The sequence below is a fragment of the Triturus cristatus genome, chromosome 12 (assembly GCF_964204655.1).
Source record: "Triturus cristatus chromosome 12, aTriCri1.1, whole genome shotgun sequence".
Taxonomy (NCBI): domain Eukaryota; kingdom Metazoa; phylum Chordata; class Amphibia; order Caudata; family Salamandridae; genus Triturus; species Triturus cristatus.
In genome coordinates, this window is record NC_140595.1 from 686701144 (window position 1) to 686720340 (window position 19197).

The 19197-nt window shown below is 45.2% G+C and overlaps 1 protein-coding gene across 2 annotated transcripts in view; it reads right to left on the reverse strand.

Moving 5' to 3' along the window:
• Positions 1–1916: 1916 nt before the first annotated feature.
• Positions 1917–19197, reverse strand: part of LOC146780095 (P2R1A-PPP2R2A-interacting phosphatase regulator 1-like) — a 79133-nt gene continuing 61852 nt past the window's right edge. For both annotated transcript variants that reach the window (XM_085637692.1, XM_085637691.1), the window contains one exon: positions 1917–3019. In XM_085637692.1, coding sequence (XP_085493818.1) covers positions 2890–3019 — 130 coding nt within the window. In that variant the 3' untranslated portion in view covers positions 1917–2889. The remainder of the gene's footprint in view (positions 3020–19197) is intronic.

Here is a 19197-nt window from a genome sequence, read left to right on the forward strand (position 1 = left end):
GCTACCGATTTCTTTGAAACACCTACATAAAACATTAAGAGTGGGATCCTGTTTATATGGGTAGCGGCCTATATGAGTAGAGAAGTTACAATCCTAAAACAAATTATCCTCAATTTCCACCTACTAGTACCAGACATATCAGTGACAAATACTACAACATAGTATCTTTCTTTCTGTCACCTCACCACCACTGGCTAACACTGCAACCAATCCAAAATGCTTCTGATTTCCCAATAATAGTCAATGTGGGATATGGGATTTAATGTTTACCAGATTTCTAGTGCCCAGCAAAAAAGAATTTAAAACTTGTGTGGGGTTTTCGGGCTCAGAAGGTTTTCCTTGTATGTTAAGTATTCTTTTTACTTACCTTTTATCAATGTCCTGTACGGACAATCTATTTGTTAACTGTTATCTGTTGTATTACAGTACATTCTGAGTTTATAAGTCCCTCTACCTAATCTGGTAAATGTAACTGCTCGACCCTGACACTCTGAGTTAGCCAAGTGCTAAATGATAGTACTTGGACATTTCAATTGGAGAGCAACAGCATTGTGGCCCTTGGGCAGCAGTGGTAAATGTTCCTAATCCAGAGAATGGGTGTCCGCAGCCTCTAACTGCCCAGAACCAGAAGAAAAGGTCTTGCATCATTGCAAGAGGTTGTATAATAAATATGTCACAATTTACATGATCCCTGACAATGCAGGTGACCACAAACCTGCAGCAGAGAAGATGACCCTACAGTCTCTGGCAGTTCAGAGGCTCCTCAAAAAGGCAGACACTTCAGCTTCAGAAATAGCTGTGCCCACATTGCTAGACAGTGCACATTCACTTATCACATGCAGCATATTATTCTGTAAGAAAACAAACACGTTACCCAAAAAGAGACAAGACATAACCCCTGATAAATCACCATCTTCACAAGACATACAGTGCAGAAACACCATCATAACACCTGACACAGCAGAGACCTCAATGAACAGAGATACTAAGACTTGCAGCAGAGGAGCAAATATGTCCAGACCCACACAGTGCAGACAACTGAACAGCCATAGAATAAGACACACCAACCACTTATGGTACAAAATGAAATTATATGGATAAAGCACATTCAGTACCAGGAAGAATGTCCTTGGGCTAGCTGCTAGACAAGTGATAACTGTTGCACATCTTGGACAGAATAGCTGGTACAGAGACCCGACAACCATGACACTGTAGATACCAATATGCACCAGGGAGAGCAAATGATAACACAGATGCCATGACCTTTGAAAGAGAAGACATTCCTGAAACCTCAACGAAGCAGAAACACCACAGCCCTGATAAAGGCAGAGACCTAATAACTCAAGAGTAGAGAAACCTCAACAGCAGAGATCTCACAGTCATGACAATGCAGATCTCAAAACCTAAGCTAGAGATCTTACAACTCCTGACAGATCAGAAACCTCATGACCCCTGACACAGTTGAGACCTCGGACAGTACAGAGATTCCATGAAGATGTTAGACAGGCCCCATTCCCAAATCACAAGGAAAGGACACCTAAAACTCATGGAAGAGCAAAGGGTCCAGAATGCCCAACAGGATCTACCTCCCGAAACCCAACACATGATGCCTGATAGCACAAACATTGAAAAAGAGCAGAGAGGTCGACAGACCACCAACAATGCAGATAGTTCAACATCCCCAATAAGCCAGACCCTCCATGACACACAAAGGAGTGGAGAAAGCTAAATATGCAGATAGTAAGTAGAGATAATTATCAGCCACCCATGACATTGCAGAGATTTCATGTGCTCCCTTCCCCAGAACCCCAAAACTTCTACGATTCTTGAAAGGCACAGAGACCTTTGAAAGTGCAGAAAACACTGACAGTGCAACTGTGCCATCTCTTATGAAACACAATCCTTCAATACACGGCTATAAACCAATGCCAGATTTACTTGCAATAAAATAAAATAAAATATATATATATAGATGATGCATATTTAAAATATACTAGAAAGCCAGTCTTTGTCCAGGATAGATTTCACAACTTTCCCCCACAGTGTTCTCCTCAGATGGAACAGTCAGGATGGAAATGTGAGTAGCTTAATTTACTCCTACAATGATTCAAAGGTCAGTGTCTGCCAGCCAAGATTTACTCTTCGGTTTGTGGAGTCTAGCAGTGTTGCGTCAGATGCTTGTCCTTTGTACACTGGTAGTGTGGCCTCAGATGGTCGTCCTGTGTGTGTTCTGGCAGCGAACCATTTAACTCCAACCCACCCCCTCAGGAGGGTCTTGCTAGTGTGGCATCAGATTATCTCTTCTCCCAGTATCTTGGCACTGTGGTATCAGAATGTTCAATATGCTTGTGTCCTGGCAGCAAAACATCAGATGCCCTTTCCCCCCTTGGTGTGCAGGCAGCTTGGCCTCAGATTGTCTCTACTGTTTGAATCGTGGCATAAAAGAGCTCCTTATGGTGGTGCCCCTGCAGTGCGGCATAAAAAAGGCCTTCCTGATTCTGTCCTGCTGCTCAGTATTAGCCTGTTCCACCTGTCTCACCTTCCTAGCAGTGTAGCTTATGCCTCCTGGCAAAGGATGCCATTTCCCTGTACGTCCTAACAGTCTGGCATCAAATGGCCCGTTTGTGTGGTCATCCTGCTTGGGAGGCAACTGTATCAGTGTCTTGACAGCACAGAATCAGAAAGAATTCCCCAGATGGGCACCCCGGCAGCACTGCATTAAAGTTAGTGTATCCTGGCAGTGAAGCATTAGAAGGCTCCTTGGGTGAGTTCTGGCATTGTGGCATCATCAGATGGCACCTCATGTGCGACTCTCCTTACAGCAAAGCATCAGATGACCCACATTAGTCGCTATCATGTCTGTGTGTAAGATGGGGGTGGTCACTGGCCTCACTGGTGGGAATTTGGCAGGAGGAAGCCAGTGGTTGGTGAAGCCTGTAGGAAGACAGTGCCCTTGCCAGGTGAATCTGGGGCATGTGAGAAATCAGCTGGGCTGCTTCGGTCCACCAACATTCGGACACTGAGGAAGTAAATGGAAGAGATAGGTGAGATATTGAACCATACCACAGGTACTGAAACAATGTAAGAAACACAAGCTCCGGTAAAGCAAGCACAGGCATCTCAGGTCACTAAAGATGCAAGAATTGCAGGCTCAATCAGCGTCAAGCAACAGGCAAACACTACAAGAGCCCAGAAATGTAAGAGGCGCATGCTTCATAGATCACCAATAATATATGAAGTGCTGGAACAAAAAGACCCCAACAGTGTAAGAAGTGCAGACTTCACAGATCTCCAAACATACATAGAAATTGTAGACACCACACAAGCGGAATAAAGGTGCAGATGCCCAACAACGCAAGAAGCACAGTGTAGTGCTAGAGGCACACCTATGTTTGGAAACATGATGATCTTTGACTACCATTGTTTTAATTAACTTTTGGCGCTTTACTTTAGCCCAGCTTGAATGTACAACATACTTTTTCCCTGCATGTGCTTTTTTCCTTGAAGATGTCTCTCGTGTAATCTTGTAGTTTTAAAGTGGGAGCTGTCACACAGCAGAACAGTCTTGCCAGGAATAGAACGTGTGGGATGTGCATTTGAAAGGATGAGAGAGAGAGGTGTGGAATGTACTTCTTGGTCTCGAAGTGCAGTGTTATAAGCAGTGGTGCTCAAATGTGCATTATGTTGTAAAATGGGAGATGAATTGTGTGAGGCTGTAGGCAGTGGTGTACAAATGTGAATTGTGTTGTACATTGGGAAGTATTTTGAAGTTCTTACTATTGGCTTTGACATGCCCTCATGTTATCTTGAATTCTGACTTTGTCTTGCTTGAGATTTTTGCGAGCACAGGCACGCCCCCAAATCACTCAAGTTGTTTAAGTTATTCCCGTTCAAGGTTGTTGTGTTGACTGTACTGCCGGAGACTTTCGAAAGCCGTGTTAGGATAAGGGCTGGAACATGTGAGAATGCAGAAGGAACGCAAGAACTCCTTTGCCTTTGGAATGCTTGCATAGAAAGTGGCCAATTCTAATACGTTTCCTTGGCGCAGAGGAAGGCCTCTCGGAACCTTCTGGTGTGTTTTGAGACTATAAAGCTGGGGTTTTTTGACTTAGAAACTGGAATTTGAGCCTGAACGGTGGAAGCGTCTTCAGTGCAGGAACCTGGTTGCTTAATCTCTTGACCCCGGCTGTGAATCCCCCTGTCTGGAGTGGGCCAAGATGACGTTTGCACCACGTGATGTGTTTTATTTTTTATTGTTGCCATTGTGGTGTGTGACTGTGTGTGCACATTCAAGTTACCAGGGGCTATAACTGTCCTTGTGATGTATGAGTGTCTGTGTGCACTGGCGTGTGATCAAGTATAAACTGGAACATTGCACGTAAGAGGACACACCTAAGAGGAAGGCAATATGCTGAAACGCGTCAGGTGCCTCTGACACGTGATTACCTGTGCTAATTGAAATAAAGCACCTTTGTCCAGGAACCGGGTTTTGGCGCATTTCTTGTTTGGATGTTATTTGCGGGAATTGCTGTCTCCCGTATTTGCCATGACCGCCCTGCAGGGTTGGGGGTCTCCGTCGACGGCATCTTGTGGATGATTTAAGTTGGGGGACATGACCCGCTCTCCCCATCACAAGCCTAAGGAATGCCAGCATTGTGAGCAGGGGTGAGAAAGGGAGCAAAGCAGGGCGTCTTGCCTTGTAAAGCAGGTCCTGGACTCAGCGCTGATTTTAAACTGTGTGGCAACTACGTGTCTAGTTTAGTGCACCAGTCTTTTCTCCCCCGTTGTGCCTTACTCACCTGGTGATATCGAGACTTTGAGACAGTAATTGTTAAACATCACGAGGATTACACGGAAAGTATGCTGTCTCACGAATTGCATGTTGGGAGTTAGAGTGTGGCCATCAATGAGGCGTGTGATCAAGTATAAACTGGGACATTGCACGTAAGAGGACACACCTCAGAAAAAGGCAATATGCTGAAACGCGTCAGGTGCCTCTGACACGTGATTACCTGCGCTAATTGAAATAAAGCACCTTTGTCCAGGAACCGGGTTTTGGCGCATTTGGCTATATGGATATAGCCATATATATCCATAAACATTTGAATGTTGCTCATTTGACATCTGGGAAAGCCTTTCTGTTAGAGAGCATTGCACAAATAAAACCCATGCCTTATTCTTTATTGTGATTCATTTTAGAAAGTGAAATCCCTTTTCAGGTGCTGTTGGGTTGTTTTTATTGCTTCGTCGTGTTTGAGCCTCCGTGTGGGAGGGCAGTATTTTCTATTATCCGGGAGTGCGAAGCAATACACACAGTTAACATAACTGCTCCACTATCACAGAAAATAGAGAAATTACAGCCATCACCGGTTCCCTATTAAGGAGAAATCAGGAACAAGTGACCACCAATACAAGAAGCACAGGTGCCAGATACTGCAAGAAGAGGAGACATCAAGATATGCATAACAAGGCTACAAGCATAGACACCACAGGTGCCTAAAATCCGATATGCAAACATCATAGGTGCATAGCAACACACTATAGGTCCCCCCCCCCCCCTTTAATGCAAAATCAGCAGATACCGTAAGTGGGAAACAATTACATCAGTACAGGCACCAAAGAACGTCAGCAGTGAAACGAGGGCAGTTGTCCAAGGACCTCAACAAAAGAATTGCAAAAACCACAGAACGTCACGTGTAGGCACAACGCGTGTTCAACAATGAAAATAATACAGGCACCACAGTTCCCCAACAGTGCAAGCACTGTAGCTACATAACAATGGAATGAACACTGTTCAATAACGCTGAAAGACCGGGAGCTACTGAGGGAATCCAACATTGTAAAAAGTAGAGACTGACAAGGTGTTACGAAGATCAGAGGCACCACCTCAAAACAACCACAGTACGTGACAAACAAGCACCACAGGTTCACAACAAAAGAAGCAGCTCAAATACCACACATGCCCAACTATATATTGAGCTCAGAAATGGCAGGAAAACAATAGGGGAAGGGGCACAGGCACTGCTGAAGTCCACCAATGCATTAAGTGCAAATGTAGACATTTGAGACTGGTTTACACCTTGAATTTATCTGATGTGTGGTACTCCCTTTTCTCTTTCTGATGCTCCTAAATGGGAATGGGTAATTGAAGATTCAGTGGAATAAAGTGGGATAATAGGTTTTAGTCTCTAACAGTTCTCCCAAAACTCCAGAACTGTGAAAGGTTTCCCTTGGAGAAGAAGTCAAAAAGAAGGGACTGAGAAGTTGTTTAATGTTACAAAGTGGGTCTGGTATATCCTCCCACATACCAGGCCTCCAAGCAAACCTTATAATGACTCCCCTACTTAGATATGTGAACCTAGTATCACAGAGATGTCTGATGGTTAAGAGACCTCACTGATGGTATCATCTAAACAAAGACAGTCAATTTCACCTCACCCCTACCAGTGGCACACTTCATTATTGGTTTCTTCTCACCACTACCATTCTGTTGGCATTTGGTGGTCTCCCTTGGGAGCTTTTTGTAAGGTAAGAGGTCTGTGTTCTGTTTGGGATAAATAAGGACATTGTTAGTTGTCAATCCTTGGATGTATTTTATAATTTTCTAACACTCCTCCTACAGCTTGATAAGTGGACAAATGTATGTACAAGTGTGATTTTGGAATAGCTGGGGAACCTCCTGTTCCTGCTGTGTTAAACTTCTTAGTGTTAAATTTGATGTAGACACTACTAGGGTCTCCGTGCCATGGTCAGTTCATGCTTTAACATTTCTAAACTTTGCAAACATTCATAATTTCTTTTTTAGACTCATCCCCACTCATTTCTGGAGTTGTTTGGTACAATTCAATGCGTCATATGCTTTTTTGCGGGATATCTGCTGCTGCATTGTGGAACACCACACCGGAAACAAATGTACTTAAATTTAGGCAAGGCTTCCAATTCTAGCTTTATGCTTTCTAAATGTTCTATCTGACAGTAATTATTGCCTCAAAGAGAATTAATGTTCCCCCATCGGGCCTTGATACCTTGGGGTGATTTGTGTGGGTGTTATAAGTCCCCAAAACACAAATAAAACAAACGCTGGTGTTAACATCATTGTCATGGTTTCAGTAGATTCATTTCCTTCTCCAGTGACAAGATATGATTTTTATTTGTCCAACAAGGAGCATGATAAAATGGCTTGTGAGACCTGACTTGGAAAAGGGCTAAAGACAAAACACTCCAACCCAACTTCTTTTTGGCTGAGTTGTGTAAGATACAAAGGAAGTATGAATTCCCCAGTGAAATTACTGGACAACTGTAACAGGCACTGGACTACCCAAACCGACAACTTCCAAAGACTAGTGTGAGCATGCACACCTCATGGCGCTTATACATAAAGCATTGTGGAGAGTAAGGTGGCAAATGTGGGTAGACTGCACTTGGATGCTCTCCCAGGTCTCATCGGAATCTATTAGGTCTACTGTGACTGATAAAATTCCAAACATCTCTTCATTAAAACCCAGGCAGCTGGCTACTGTTATGTCTGGTAAAATGTCTTACATTTCTGGTTATAATCTTACTGCACTGTGTGCCCTTTCAGGAAGGTGTGCTTTACTAGGTATTTACACCTTTAAAACCACTTTTTGTCAGCCGTTTTAACTAATGGATTGTCTGCTTCATGAAGTCCTCCGTATCTGAAGGCAGGATGGTGGTCAATTAAAATTCAATAAAGACAATCTGTGAAAGGCAGCCTAGCAGACTACCAGGTGAAACTGTAACATTATCTTGCACAGTGACTCTCTACAGTTTTAATTTGCTGCACTTACTCTCTAATTCCGTCTTCAACTCACTCATGACTTCCTTTATTCACATAAGTGTTTGACATCCTGACGCAATTCCTACTTTTTATTATTTTTCTCCGGTATCTCTGTACTTTTACTTTGCTGCACCTTCTCTATAAGAATATCTTATATTGTTTTAGGATGATTTTTACTCTTGCAAGTGTCTGATTTTCTTGTAATGCTCCATAACATCCTGTGGTTTGTTTTCCATGAGCTTTTTCTTCAAAGACTCTTGAACTCCAGTAGTTTCTTAACATCCCAGGTTTTTTCATTTTCCTAGGTTTACTAACTCTACAATGGTGTCACTTTCTTTGCCAATAAATCTCACTCTAATAAGGCTGATTTATTACCAGAGATGCCTACTCCTGGTCCAAGATATTTCTTGCAACAGGGTGAGGTGGATTTTTATCTGTAAGGAGTCACTTTTATGTCCAGTGTGGCCAATTTACAACTGCTTATCTCTGCGTTACTAATAAACTGCTTAGCTTTTTGGCACAACCTTTCATTTCTCAGCTATAATCATGCATTTTACCCACACACTTTGTCTACCATTTTGGGGACGCGAACTTAGTGTTTAGAATATATTGTTATTTTCTGTAACAATATTTCTGGTGGATATTTTGGCCCACATTACTAATTAAGAGCATCTTGTGGTTTGTTTTTCATGAGCTGCTCACCCTCTTTTTCTTCTAAAGACTCTTCAACCCCAGTAGTTTCTTAACATCCCAGGTTTTCTCATTTTCCTAGGTTTACTAACTCTACAATAGTGTCACTTCCTTTGCCAATAAATCTCACTCTAATAAGGCTGATTTCTTACCAGAGATGCCTACTCATGGTCCAAGATATTTCTTGCAACAGGGTGAGGTGGATTTTTCTCTGTAAGGAGTCACTTTTATGTCCAGTGTGGCCAATTTACAACTGACTATCTCTGAGTTACTAATAAACTGCTTAGCTTTTTGGCACAACCTTTCATTTCTCAGCTATAATCATTACCCACACAGTTTGTCTACCATTTTGGGAATGCAAACGTAGTGCTTTAGAATATATTGTTATTTTCTGTAACAATATTTCTGGTGGATATTCTGGCCCACATTACAAATTAAGAGCTCAATTACGATCCCTATGCAAACTCTTTTTTGCACAGGAACCAGAATTGAGTTGTGTGATAATTATCAGACTCTCACAGCTCACCCCCCACCCCCCGATACAGTCTGGAAGGTTAAATCTGCTGAAATTTATCAAGGTCCAGATAAAAAGAAAAACAAGCCTAATTTGTTGTGTTAAAAATCTATTCTACATGTCATGCCTCACTTTCCGTCTCAAAACTCAGAAATAGGAAGTATTTAGAACATGAGTGAAATTGCTCACCGTGGGGATATGGTATATACTAGGTGTGCTAAATACCCCACCCTATTTGTCACAACTTGCAGTAAGTGAAATATCTTCTTACAATTTCCTTGTGAATATCCACAAGCACCAGACTAGACCCAGAGACATTGTCCACAGCAATAGCTCTCCACCATCGGCAGTTACCACTAAGTGGCTCCAGCCATGGCCACGCCCATTTAGGATGTGTCGACATCGCTACACATAAGACGTTGACTTGTGTGCTGCCGACAGTTCCTGGTAATTTTTCTGTGCCGCAACAAGGAGTGCGGAAGGAGAAAAATATCTAGCTTTTATAACAGCCATAAAAATAGCACACTATATTTGCATAATTTAGTATCTTATTTGTCACAATACTAACTCATCAGGAGAGTAGGCAGGTGAGTCAGGAATCTGCAGTAAGAAGTAGTATACCTCAGATATTTTAGATTTTTTTTTACAGAAGGTAAGTAAATTCTCTTCTGATAGAAACGTCTTGCCCCAGATTTCTCACCTTATAAATGAGTCCCAAAGCATTAATTCCCTTGGTAATGAGACTGAGTACAGAATCGGCAAAGAATATGTCATTATGTGCTTGGGATGTTAGAGAGTAACATTTTGAAAATATATGCATGGAAGAATAAGTGACCACCCAACAAATGTAAGCTCCCGAGGGACCACTGGTGAGAACTGTGGAAGCAGCCATAGCCCTCGCGGTTGGGCATGTGGAAAGGGTATCTTGGCCAAGGCAGGGTAGATCTTTATACCAAGTGTAACCCAAAGCACAATGATGTGTTTGGTTATCACTGTGCCTTTCTTGGCTGCAGCAACCCCCACAAAAAAAAGAGGTAATTTACTCTGTCTTGGCATGTATTGTTGATGTAAAAAGAAACTGCATGTCTGGAATCCAAGCTGTGTAGTCTCTCCTCCTCCCTGGTGGGATAGAGAGGAGGAAAGATGGATGGAAGTGTGACAGATTGTCCTATGTGGAAGTCTGACACCACTTTCGGAGGAATGAAAGACAGGCGAGTATGAGTTGAGGTTATAGCCACAAGGAAGACTGTTTTCGGTACCTGAAGTCAAACTGAGCAAGAGTATATCAGCTCCAAGGAGGGTGCTTTGAGCACTGTTAACAGAAGTTTAAAATTACAAAATGAAAAAAAATAGATGGAGTGGGAGGAAAGATGTAGGGCAAATCCTTTAGAAAACGCACAGCTATGGGCGACTTAAAAAGGAGTGCTGATCAGGGAGACAGATAAAGTGGACTGGGCAGCCAAGTAACACTGGACAGAAGCTGCAGTCTCGTCATATTGGTCAAGAAATGATGCACATCATAGAATGCTGAGACTGTGGGACTGAAAGGGATTAAGACCTGCGGACTTGGATCAGTCAACAAACTCAGTCCAGCGTCCCATGAAGAGGGTTTTCTAGCAGGTTTCTTGGTGGCTAAGATAACATTCCTAAACTCTGGGAACAGGCAGGCGGACTGTAACTAGCAACGCTTAATGCCTATGCGTGCTACTGCAGCATCAGGGAACAGGGATGAAGGACGTGACCATCCAGCTTTGAAAGCTGGTACACTCTGCAAGGGAGAGGGAGCGTAGCTCAAACTGAACAGTGTTCCTAATCCTACTTCCTCAGTCTGGGGTAATCAGATCATCCGGGCTTGATTCTCATGTACCATCTATAGAACGTTTGACATAAGGTGGATCAAATGGAATGCGTAAAACAGTCCCCATGGTAATTTTTGCCTGAAGGCAACCACCCAGGGAACAAATCGGAGGGACATGAGTAGCACAAAACTGAGGACACTTCCTGCTCTGGGTTCTATCAAATGTATCCATGCATGGACACCTCCAGATGTAGAAAATAATTTCTGTCCCTTAGGATGAATTTCCCACTCATGCTTCTCTAAAGACAGACAGCTCAGAGCATCCGCTTTCACACTGAGGCCTCGGAATCTGGTAGATGGGCCGCTACTGGGATGATGCCCTTTCTTTGGACCTACTATCTTACCATATCGCCTACCAACACATGGTCCAAGACACTATACTAAGCAGTCCGTTGATATAATGGACAGTGGGAGGATTGTATGACAGAACTTGAATGGTGCTCCATATGGTGCTGCATTTATGCAGGTGTTCCACTAATGTGGACAACAGCGCCTAGCTGTGAACTCATCCCGTTTGACACCCCAGTCCAACAAGGAGGTGATAATAATCTGCAAATGTTTGTAGATCTCCACCTAAACAGGGACTATAATCTGATGCTGGACCCACTGCTTCTTTAAGCACCAATGAAGGGCCATTGTTTGCCGTCTGGCTTGTGGTACCAGCAAAATGTTTGAGGACATCAGGCCTAACATGAGTAGTTCTTACAGAAGTGGGATCGAGCTAGAAACATCTGCAATCCTTTGTGGAGGTGGAAAAGGCTTTATAGATGTTGAGTGTAGAAGGTCAACCTCTATGTAAGAGATGAGGTGGGACTACAGGGCACGGATCAAAAAGCCTGCTCCGAATCTCCCTGGGGAGGTACCAAACCAAAACTGTCTGACCCAGAAAGTCATCAAAAGCTATTGCAAAACATTCAAGAAGTCAGAACTAAAATATCTAATGTGACACATTGCAAATCTGCCACCTGTGAATATAAGGTTTCCAAAGCTGCTGACGAGTGTCTCATCAAAGTTCCAGAAAAGATTCCTGATAAACAAGTATTTAGGTCATCTTACAGACCACCTGTTCCAGTGGAGGGGACTGGAGCTGCTGTTGTTGATGGCATTCTTTAGCTCCAGCCCTGTCCCAAAAGGAGCAGTACATTTGGTTGCTTGCTCGGATTGCTTATGAGGGTTGTCACTGATGAGACTGTTGCACTCTGGAGAAACATCAAAACTTCCTGTACTGTTGGTAGAACTGCTTTGCTGGGAAAACCCAGCAAGCATGTGTGTTCTTGAAGCACTCCCAGGAGGAGTCAGCCCTCCCTTCCTATGCTACGCATCATCAAAGGGCATATCCACAACGGTCACATTAGAAGCCAGTGGAATGCATCCAAGCTTTACGACGTCGGTAACAAGTTGTGGTCACCATATCCATAGAATCCATGATTTATTAGAAGACATCAAGGCCCTCATTGAACAGATCAGAAAAGGGATCTTTAGTGTTATCAAGGCTGATGACGGTTCTTTTTGCAAGCTCCCACATATCGTTGACATATTGGCCTATACAGGAATTTGCAGTGTGGAGGACTTGGCTGCCAGAGGCAATACACATTCAGCCTATAGAGTTCAGCCTTTCAAGCTCTTGGTCTGGAGGATGCCAGAGAAAGGTATAGAAGTTCAGCATAATTGAAGAACTTTGGACCACAAAGAATTCTAGGGACAGATGCAACAGCAAAAGTTCGGGATCACAAACATTTGCTCTCACAAGGAGCAGGGTTATTTATTGAGAGATTTGTCAGTGACTACCGGGCCTGAGAATTTCTCCTAGGCTGTTAGAAAGTCTTCAACAGTGCCTCACTGAAATGTAGGAGATACTCAAACTGCAGAAGAGGGTTGCAGGATTTCAGTTAAAATATTAGACTTGGTCTTAGTAGTGGAAGGATTTAATTTCAGCGCTTCAGCTACTTTCCATACCACTGAAGCAAACAGAGAGACTTTGAGTTAGATTTGTAGAGTGTGCTTTATCATCCAAGGGGTAGCCAGGCGCTGGGCATGTGAGTAGGAGGATCAGGCTCCTAGCTGAATAGCCAGGCCTTTCGTTTCTTGCAGGATTCGAGAAGGGATGGGGAGGTCCTGGTGTTGTCATTCCAGGATTGGGCGACGATGTAGGAAAGGAAAATGCTACTTACCCAGTATGCATCTGTTCTTGGCATGTAGAGCTGTAGATTCACATGCTTTGCACAGCCTGCCTTCTAGTGTTGAGTCTGGATGTTTGCACATTGTTTTTCTTCGAAGAAATCTTTTCCAGTCTCGAGGTAGGTGACTCCTCCTTTTGGTGATAGTGCGCATGGGCATCGACTCCATTGTTAGATTGTTTTTTCGCAGAGGATGATAATGGAGTTAGCAAGAGTAGTAGAATAGAGATGTCCATGTTTATGCATCTAAGTAAGATATCACTGCAACAGGTATAGGTACCCGGGGAGGGGGGGTGGGCGCATGTGTATCTACAGCTCTACATGCCAAGAACAGATGCATACTGGGTAAGTAGCATTTTCCGTTCAAGGCATGCGAGGTGTAGATCACATGCTTTGTAGATGTCATCTATGGGGATGTTTCCTAAGGAAGCCATAGAATCCCCTAGTTTGCGAGTGGAGTGAGCTCTCGGGGGAATTGTTAATGTTCGTTTTGCTTTTGCATAGCATGTCTGAATGCATTTGACTATCCACCATGCAATACCTGATTTTGAGGTGGGATTGCCTTTATGAGGTGGGGCAAAAGCCACTAAGAGTTGTTTTGACTTACGGAAAGATTTTGTCCTTTCTATGCAATAGAGTAATGCTCTTTTAACGGTGTGTAGAGCACGTTCTGCCACAGAATCTGGTTGAGGGAAGAACACAGGCAACTCAACTGATTGGTTAATATGGAAGGCAGAAATCACCTTGGGTAGAAATTTAGGATTAGTCCGAAGAACCACTTTGTTTTGGTGTTCTGGTAAAAATGGTTCCTCTACGGTTAGTGCCTGAAGCTCACCTACTCTCCTCAGTGATGTAATACCTATGAGGAAAGCGACTTTCCAAGTGAGGAATTGCAGCTCATATTTGTGCAATGACTCAAAGGGTGGACCCAGAAGTCTGGTGAGGACAATATTTGGGCGCCGTACTTTTCAGCGGCAAAAGTTTCGGTTCCGAAGCTTTCCGCTCCGAAGATTTACTCTTCGGTAGCGTGGGAATGGCCACACCGATGTGCTTCGATTTCGATGCCGAAGGTTTCTGTTCGGCATCGGGATGAGCCTGACTCGACCCCGAGCCGGAAGGCTTTGATTTGTATATCGGTGCCGGGCGGGGCATCTGAAAATTTTTCTCGGTGCCAACCTTGGCCCGAGGGCAGAGGAAGGACTGGAGCCTTTTTCTTCAACACATGTTGGGACAGGGGGGTGTCTGTACTCACGGTACGCTGACCCGGTGTCACTTGCTCTTGTTCTTCCATGTCGGAGTCGGCTTCGGATGCGGAGATGCGTTCCCCCTCTTCTTCGGCTCCTTGTGCGTGGAATTCTTCCTGGTCGTTATCTTCACCGAAGATGTCCGGTGCGGAGCCGCTTTGTTCGTGCATTTCGTGACGTTGAGCCCGACGGTCATGGAGCGTCTTCTCGGATCGAAACGATCGGCACACGTCGCAGTCTTGCTCGTCGTGTTCTGGGGATAAACTGAGATTGTACACTTCGTGCAAGTCGGAGCGCGGAAAACTTAGCGCGAAACCCCGGGACGTAATTGCTGTTAACGAGCCTGACGCTGGAAGGCCCAATGGCCCTCCACGAACCTTCCGATCGAAGACTTTGACTCGAAATGATATGCAGAGAATGGGAAATGAGATTGAGATACAATACAGTTGAGGATAGTGGATTGCGCGTCGAGGGGCACCCGAGGAACAGTGTCGAACAGGAGTGCCGCAATTCACATCCGGATCCGATGGCAGAAAAAACAATCGAACAATGGAGTCGATGCTCATGCGCACTATCACCAAAAGGAGGAGTCCCCTACCTTGTGACTGGAAAAGACTTCTTCAAAGAAAAACAAAATGCAAACATCCGGACCCAACACTAGATGGCAGGCTATACAAAGCATGTGCTCTACAGCTCACGTGCCTCGAACATGAGCGTCCTCCTGACTTGCTCCTGTGGATGCAAGGTATTTGCATGGGGTGGAGTGATTCTGAGCTCAGTTGCCGGGTGGGCTAGTGGAAGTTGTGGCAATGGTTGAGGTAGGCAGATCTGATGTTGTGGAGGGGTTTGTAAGCGTGGGTGAGCCGTTTGAATTGGCATCACTTCTGGATTGGTAGCCAGTGTAGCTCTCTGAAGTTGGGTATGTTTAGGATGAGTCTGCCAGCGGCGTTCTGGGTGGTCAGAAGTCTTTGTATGAGTTGATTAGTGATGCCGGCCGGCATAGAGTGCTATGCTGTATTCTAGTCTGCTGGTTACAAGGGCCTGGGTGACTGTGTGTCTGGTGTCAGTGGGGAGCCAATGTAACATCTTGTGGAGCATACATAAGACGAAGAAGCAGGTGGAGGTGATGGTGTTCACTAGTTTGGCCATCACAAGTCTGTTGTCCACATTGATGCTGACATTTGTGCCATGGTCGCTGGGGGTGGGTGTGGGTTTCATGTCTGACCAGGAGGAGTCCCATGTTGAGCTCTTGCTCCCAAAGATCAGGACTTCTGTTTTATCTCTGATGAACTTTACATAATTTTGTTTCATCCACTTTGCTATGTTTGACATGCAGGTGTTGAAGTTGGTTCTGGTGGTGTGATTGTTGTCTGTGAGGGAGAGGATGAGCTGGATATTGCCTGCGTACGATACAATGTTGATTCAGTGGGATCTTATGACATGGGGAGTGGCGCCATGTAAAAGTTGAAGAGCATAGGGCTCAGTGAAGATGCTTGAGGGACTCTGCAGATGAGGTGCTTGGGTTCGGTGGTGTGGGGGTGGAATCAAGACTGCAAGATGTTTAGTAGGTGATTTTGTTCAAGATGATCAGAAAGTTGTTTGTTGATAGCTTTCTCCACTACTTTGAATGAGAAGGGCAAGAGTAAGAAGGCTCCGTAGTTGCTGAGATCCTTTAGGTCTGGTGTGGATTTTTTTCAGGAGAGCTATGATTTCTCCATGTTTCCAGTTGTGATTGAAGGTTCCACTTTGGAGGGGGGTGTCGATGGTGGTGAGGTGGGAGCTGAACAGATTTCCTTCTAGATTACAGATATGGTATGGTAGGGGAAGGAGTTGGTGGGGGCTCCGGAATGGATTGTTCTCATGATTTTGGCAGTGTCTCCTGGGGTGAGGGGTTTCCAGTTGGCAATGGTGGGCAGCTGGTGGATGAGTTTTTTGTCTCTTGCGTCAGGGATCAAAGTTGCTGTAGATGTTAAGAATTGTTCTGTTGAAGAAATTGGAGAGGTTGTCACAGAGGTTTTGCAAAGGGGTGATGGAGTTAATGGCGGCTGTGGGGTTGGAAAATTCTTTGACGATGTTAAAGAGCTCTTTGCCGTTGTTGAAGCTGTTTTCCAGTCTGAGAGCTAGGGCTGTTCTTCTTGCCTCGTTGATTTGTGTTTGGTATTTCTAGACCCGGACTTGTTTTTCTAGCGGTGTTGTCCCAACTGGTTCTCTGGCTTCTCTCCAGCTGTGGGCAGTGAAGGTGTTGGTCCAGTCTGTGTGCTTTAATTTGTTCCAGCTGAGATTGTAGGTGGTCTTGACAGGGCGGGGGGGGGGGGGGGGGGGGGGGGGTTTGGTTGTTGGGGTGCGGGGTGCGTCGATGAAGAAGTGGACGACTGAGTGTTCTGTCCAGGTGAAAGGAGTGAGGTGGCTGAACTTGATCTGTTCACTGGCTATGAAGATGGTATCGAGGGTGTGACCTGCATTGTGGGTGGGGCCCTGGACGATCTGAGTAGGGCTGTGGAGATGCGATCTCTTTGGTCTTTGAGATAGAATCTGAGGTCACTGAGTGGGATGATTTAGTTCGAGCTGATGGTGATGAAGTCTATGAGGGGATTGCTGAAGGTGGCGCATGGTCCGGGTGGTTGGTAAGCTAGTGTGCCTTTGATGGAGGTGTGATTGCCGGTCTGAATTTGGAAGGGCATGTGTTCCATTAAGATTGTGTCCTCGCCGGTGGAAGCGGTACAGGTGATGGAGTCCTTGTGTTTGACGGGGAGTCCTCCTCCTAGTTTGTTCGGTCTGTCCTGGCAGGAGATTTTATAACCCGGTGGAATGGCTGTGGCGATGGTGGGTGCCGATGTGTGGTTTAGCCATTTCTCTTTCAGGAAGATGTCCGGGGTGTGCATCTCGATGGTGTTCCAGATCTCTGTGGCATGTTTGGCGTGGGATCTGGTGTTGAGGAGCATGCATGCCAGAAAGGGTGAGGCCTGTGTGCATGTCGGTGAAAGTCAAATGGCAGTGAGTGCATAGAAAGGGTTCTAGCGGGGCAAAGCTCAGAAGGCGTCATTCGGTGTGGCGTGCATGCAGGCTGGAGGCTGTAGCGTTCGGTTGGACCAGGGTCCGTGGCGCTGGGCGCAGTCCTGGCACGGACAGGCGCAGTCAGGGTTTGTCTTTGATGAGCTAGCGGCGCGATCGTGCAGTGGGCGCAATTAAGTATTTCCTGTGAGGGGGAGGGATGCGCGGGGGCGGGGCTAGGGAAGGACAAAGCACAGGAGGCAGGAGAAGACATGCAAGGAGATGCAGGTAAGGAGCGGGGGGCAGGAAAACAGGCTTGAAGAAAAAGCAGGCACTAGAAAAAGGGAAAAAGAGGCACAAAGAGAGTGTGGAGAGTTGAAAAACAGGCACAAAACGAGAATGGAGGGGGCAAAACAGGCAAAAAGAGAGAGGGTGGAAAATGGGAAAAAAGGTCACAGAAAAGGGTCACAAGGAGGCATAAAGGATGAGCAAAGATAGAGAGTGTAAAAACTGTCACAAAGAGAGAGCGAGAGTGCAGAGTGAGGAAATGGGCACAAAGAGGCCCAAGGGAGGAGAGTGGAAATTCAAAAACGGGCACAAAGAAAGAGAAAAGGACGGCGAGTAGGGCGAGAGGAAGGAGCAGAGAGCGAGCAAGAAGGCGCGCAAGAGCGAGGTGGGGTCTTGAGGCAGCAAGGCTAGGTCCTTAAGGATCTTAGACTGGTCAGAGGATCAGTCCAGTTACGTGGGAGCTGGGGCCTAGGCACCGGGTGAAGGGTGTCCGGAGGGAAAAAAGATGTCCCTTCATGAGATGATTTTAGACCAGTGGTTGTTAACTTTTTGATTTCTGCTGACCCCACTTAATCATTGCTGGAATCTGGGAACCCCCACTGAATCATTATTGGAAGCCAGGGACCCCCACTAAGTCATTACTGAAAGCAGGGGCCACCAGTTTAAGCAATTTTGATGATTTGAACCGAAAAATGATACACAAAAATACAGACAAAAGCATTCATCAAACAAAATAAAAAATGATTAATTATTTTATTTTGCTTACAAATTTAGGAAGCTGGCTCTTTATATAATGGACCCAAACAAGTTACATGGTGTAAAGAGTCCAGGCACCCCTTGTTGGTTTAAAGAGGCAAAAATGATGACACTAAATGCTCTCTTATGTGGTAGTGGGGGTGAGCAGTGTAGGCATATCAGAGGGTAGTGCTAAGCATTTGTTCTACTCACAGACGAGATAAAGGAGACACACACTCAAGAACAAATCCGAGACCAATTTAGAAACATTTGTCATATTTTTATATACATTTTGATACCAAGAACTTCGTTATCAAGTAAGTACTTTCTAAATATTGGATTTCACAGGTAAGTAAGCAGTTCACTTAAATGCATCTTAACGCAACAATGCTTTGCTTGGGTAAAAAAGGTATATGTTGCATACAATTATTCATGGTCGGTTTCTGTGAGGCTCCTTTGGGACTTAGGGTGATGGGGGTCAAGGTCCAAAGAACCACCAGCAATTACTCTTTACCTGCCCTGGGGCGTCCAAGAACAGAGGTGTTGGTCAGAATGGTAGCTTTGCGGGCTACGCAGGTGGAAAGAAGCGGGGTCCACCTAGAAAGAGGCGGCAGAGGGAGACTTGGTGACAAGTCCGAGAGCTCCAACATGGGGCTCGGGTTGTCGGTACCCGGCCGGGGCACTCGGGTGCAGACTGGATAGGTCGGCTGGCCTCTGTGCATCCTAGGTCCTTGCGGTTGTTGGTCTAGCCGGCTGAGGGTGCAGAAATCAGGACAGCTGGCCTACTCTGGAAGTGGGTCTCTGCTGTGCTGACGTCCCCCGGTCTCAGTGCTGTAGAGTCCCAAATGGACTTAAACAGGCCTGAATTGCTGTAAGGGGTTCAAAGCTTCGGGTATTGGTGC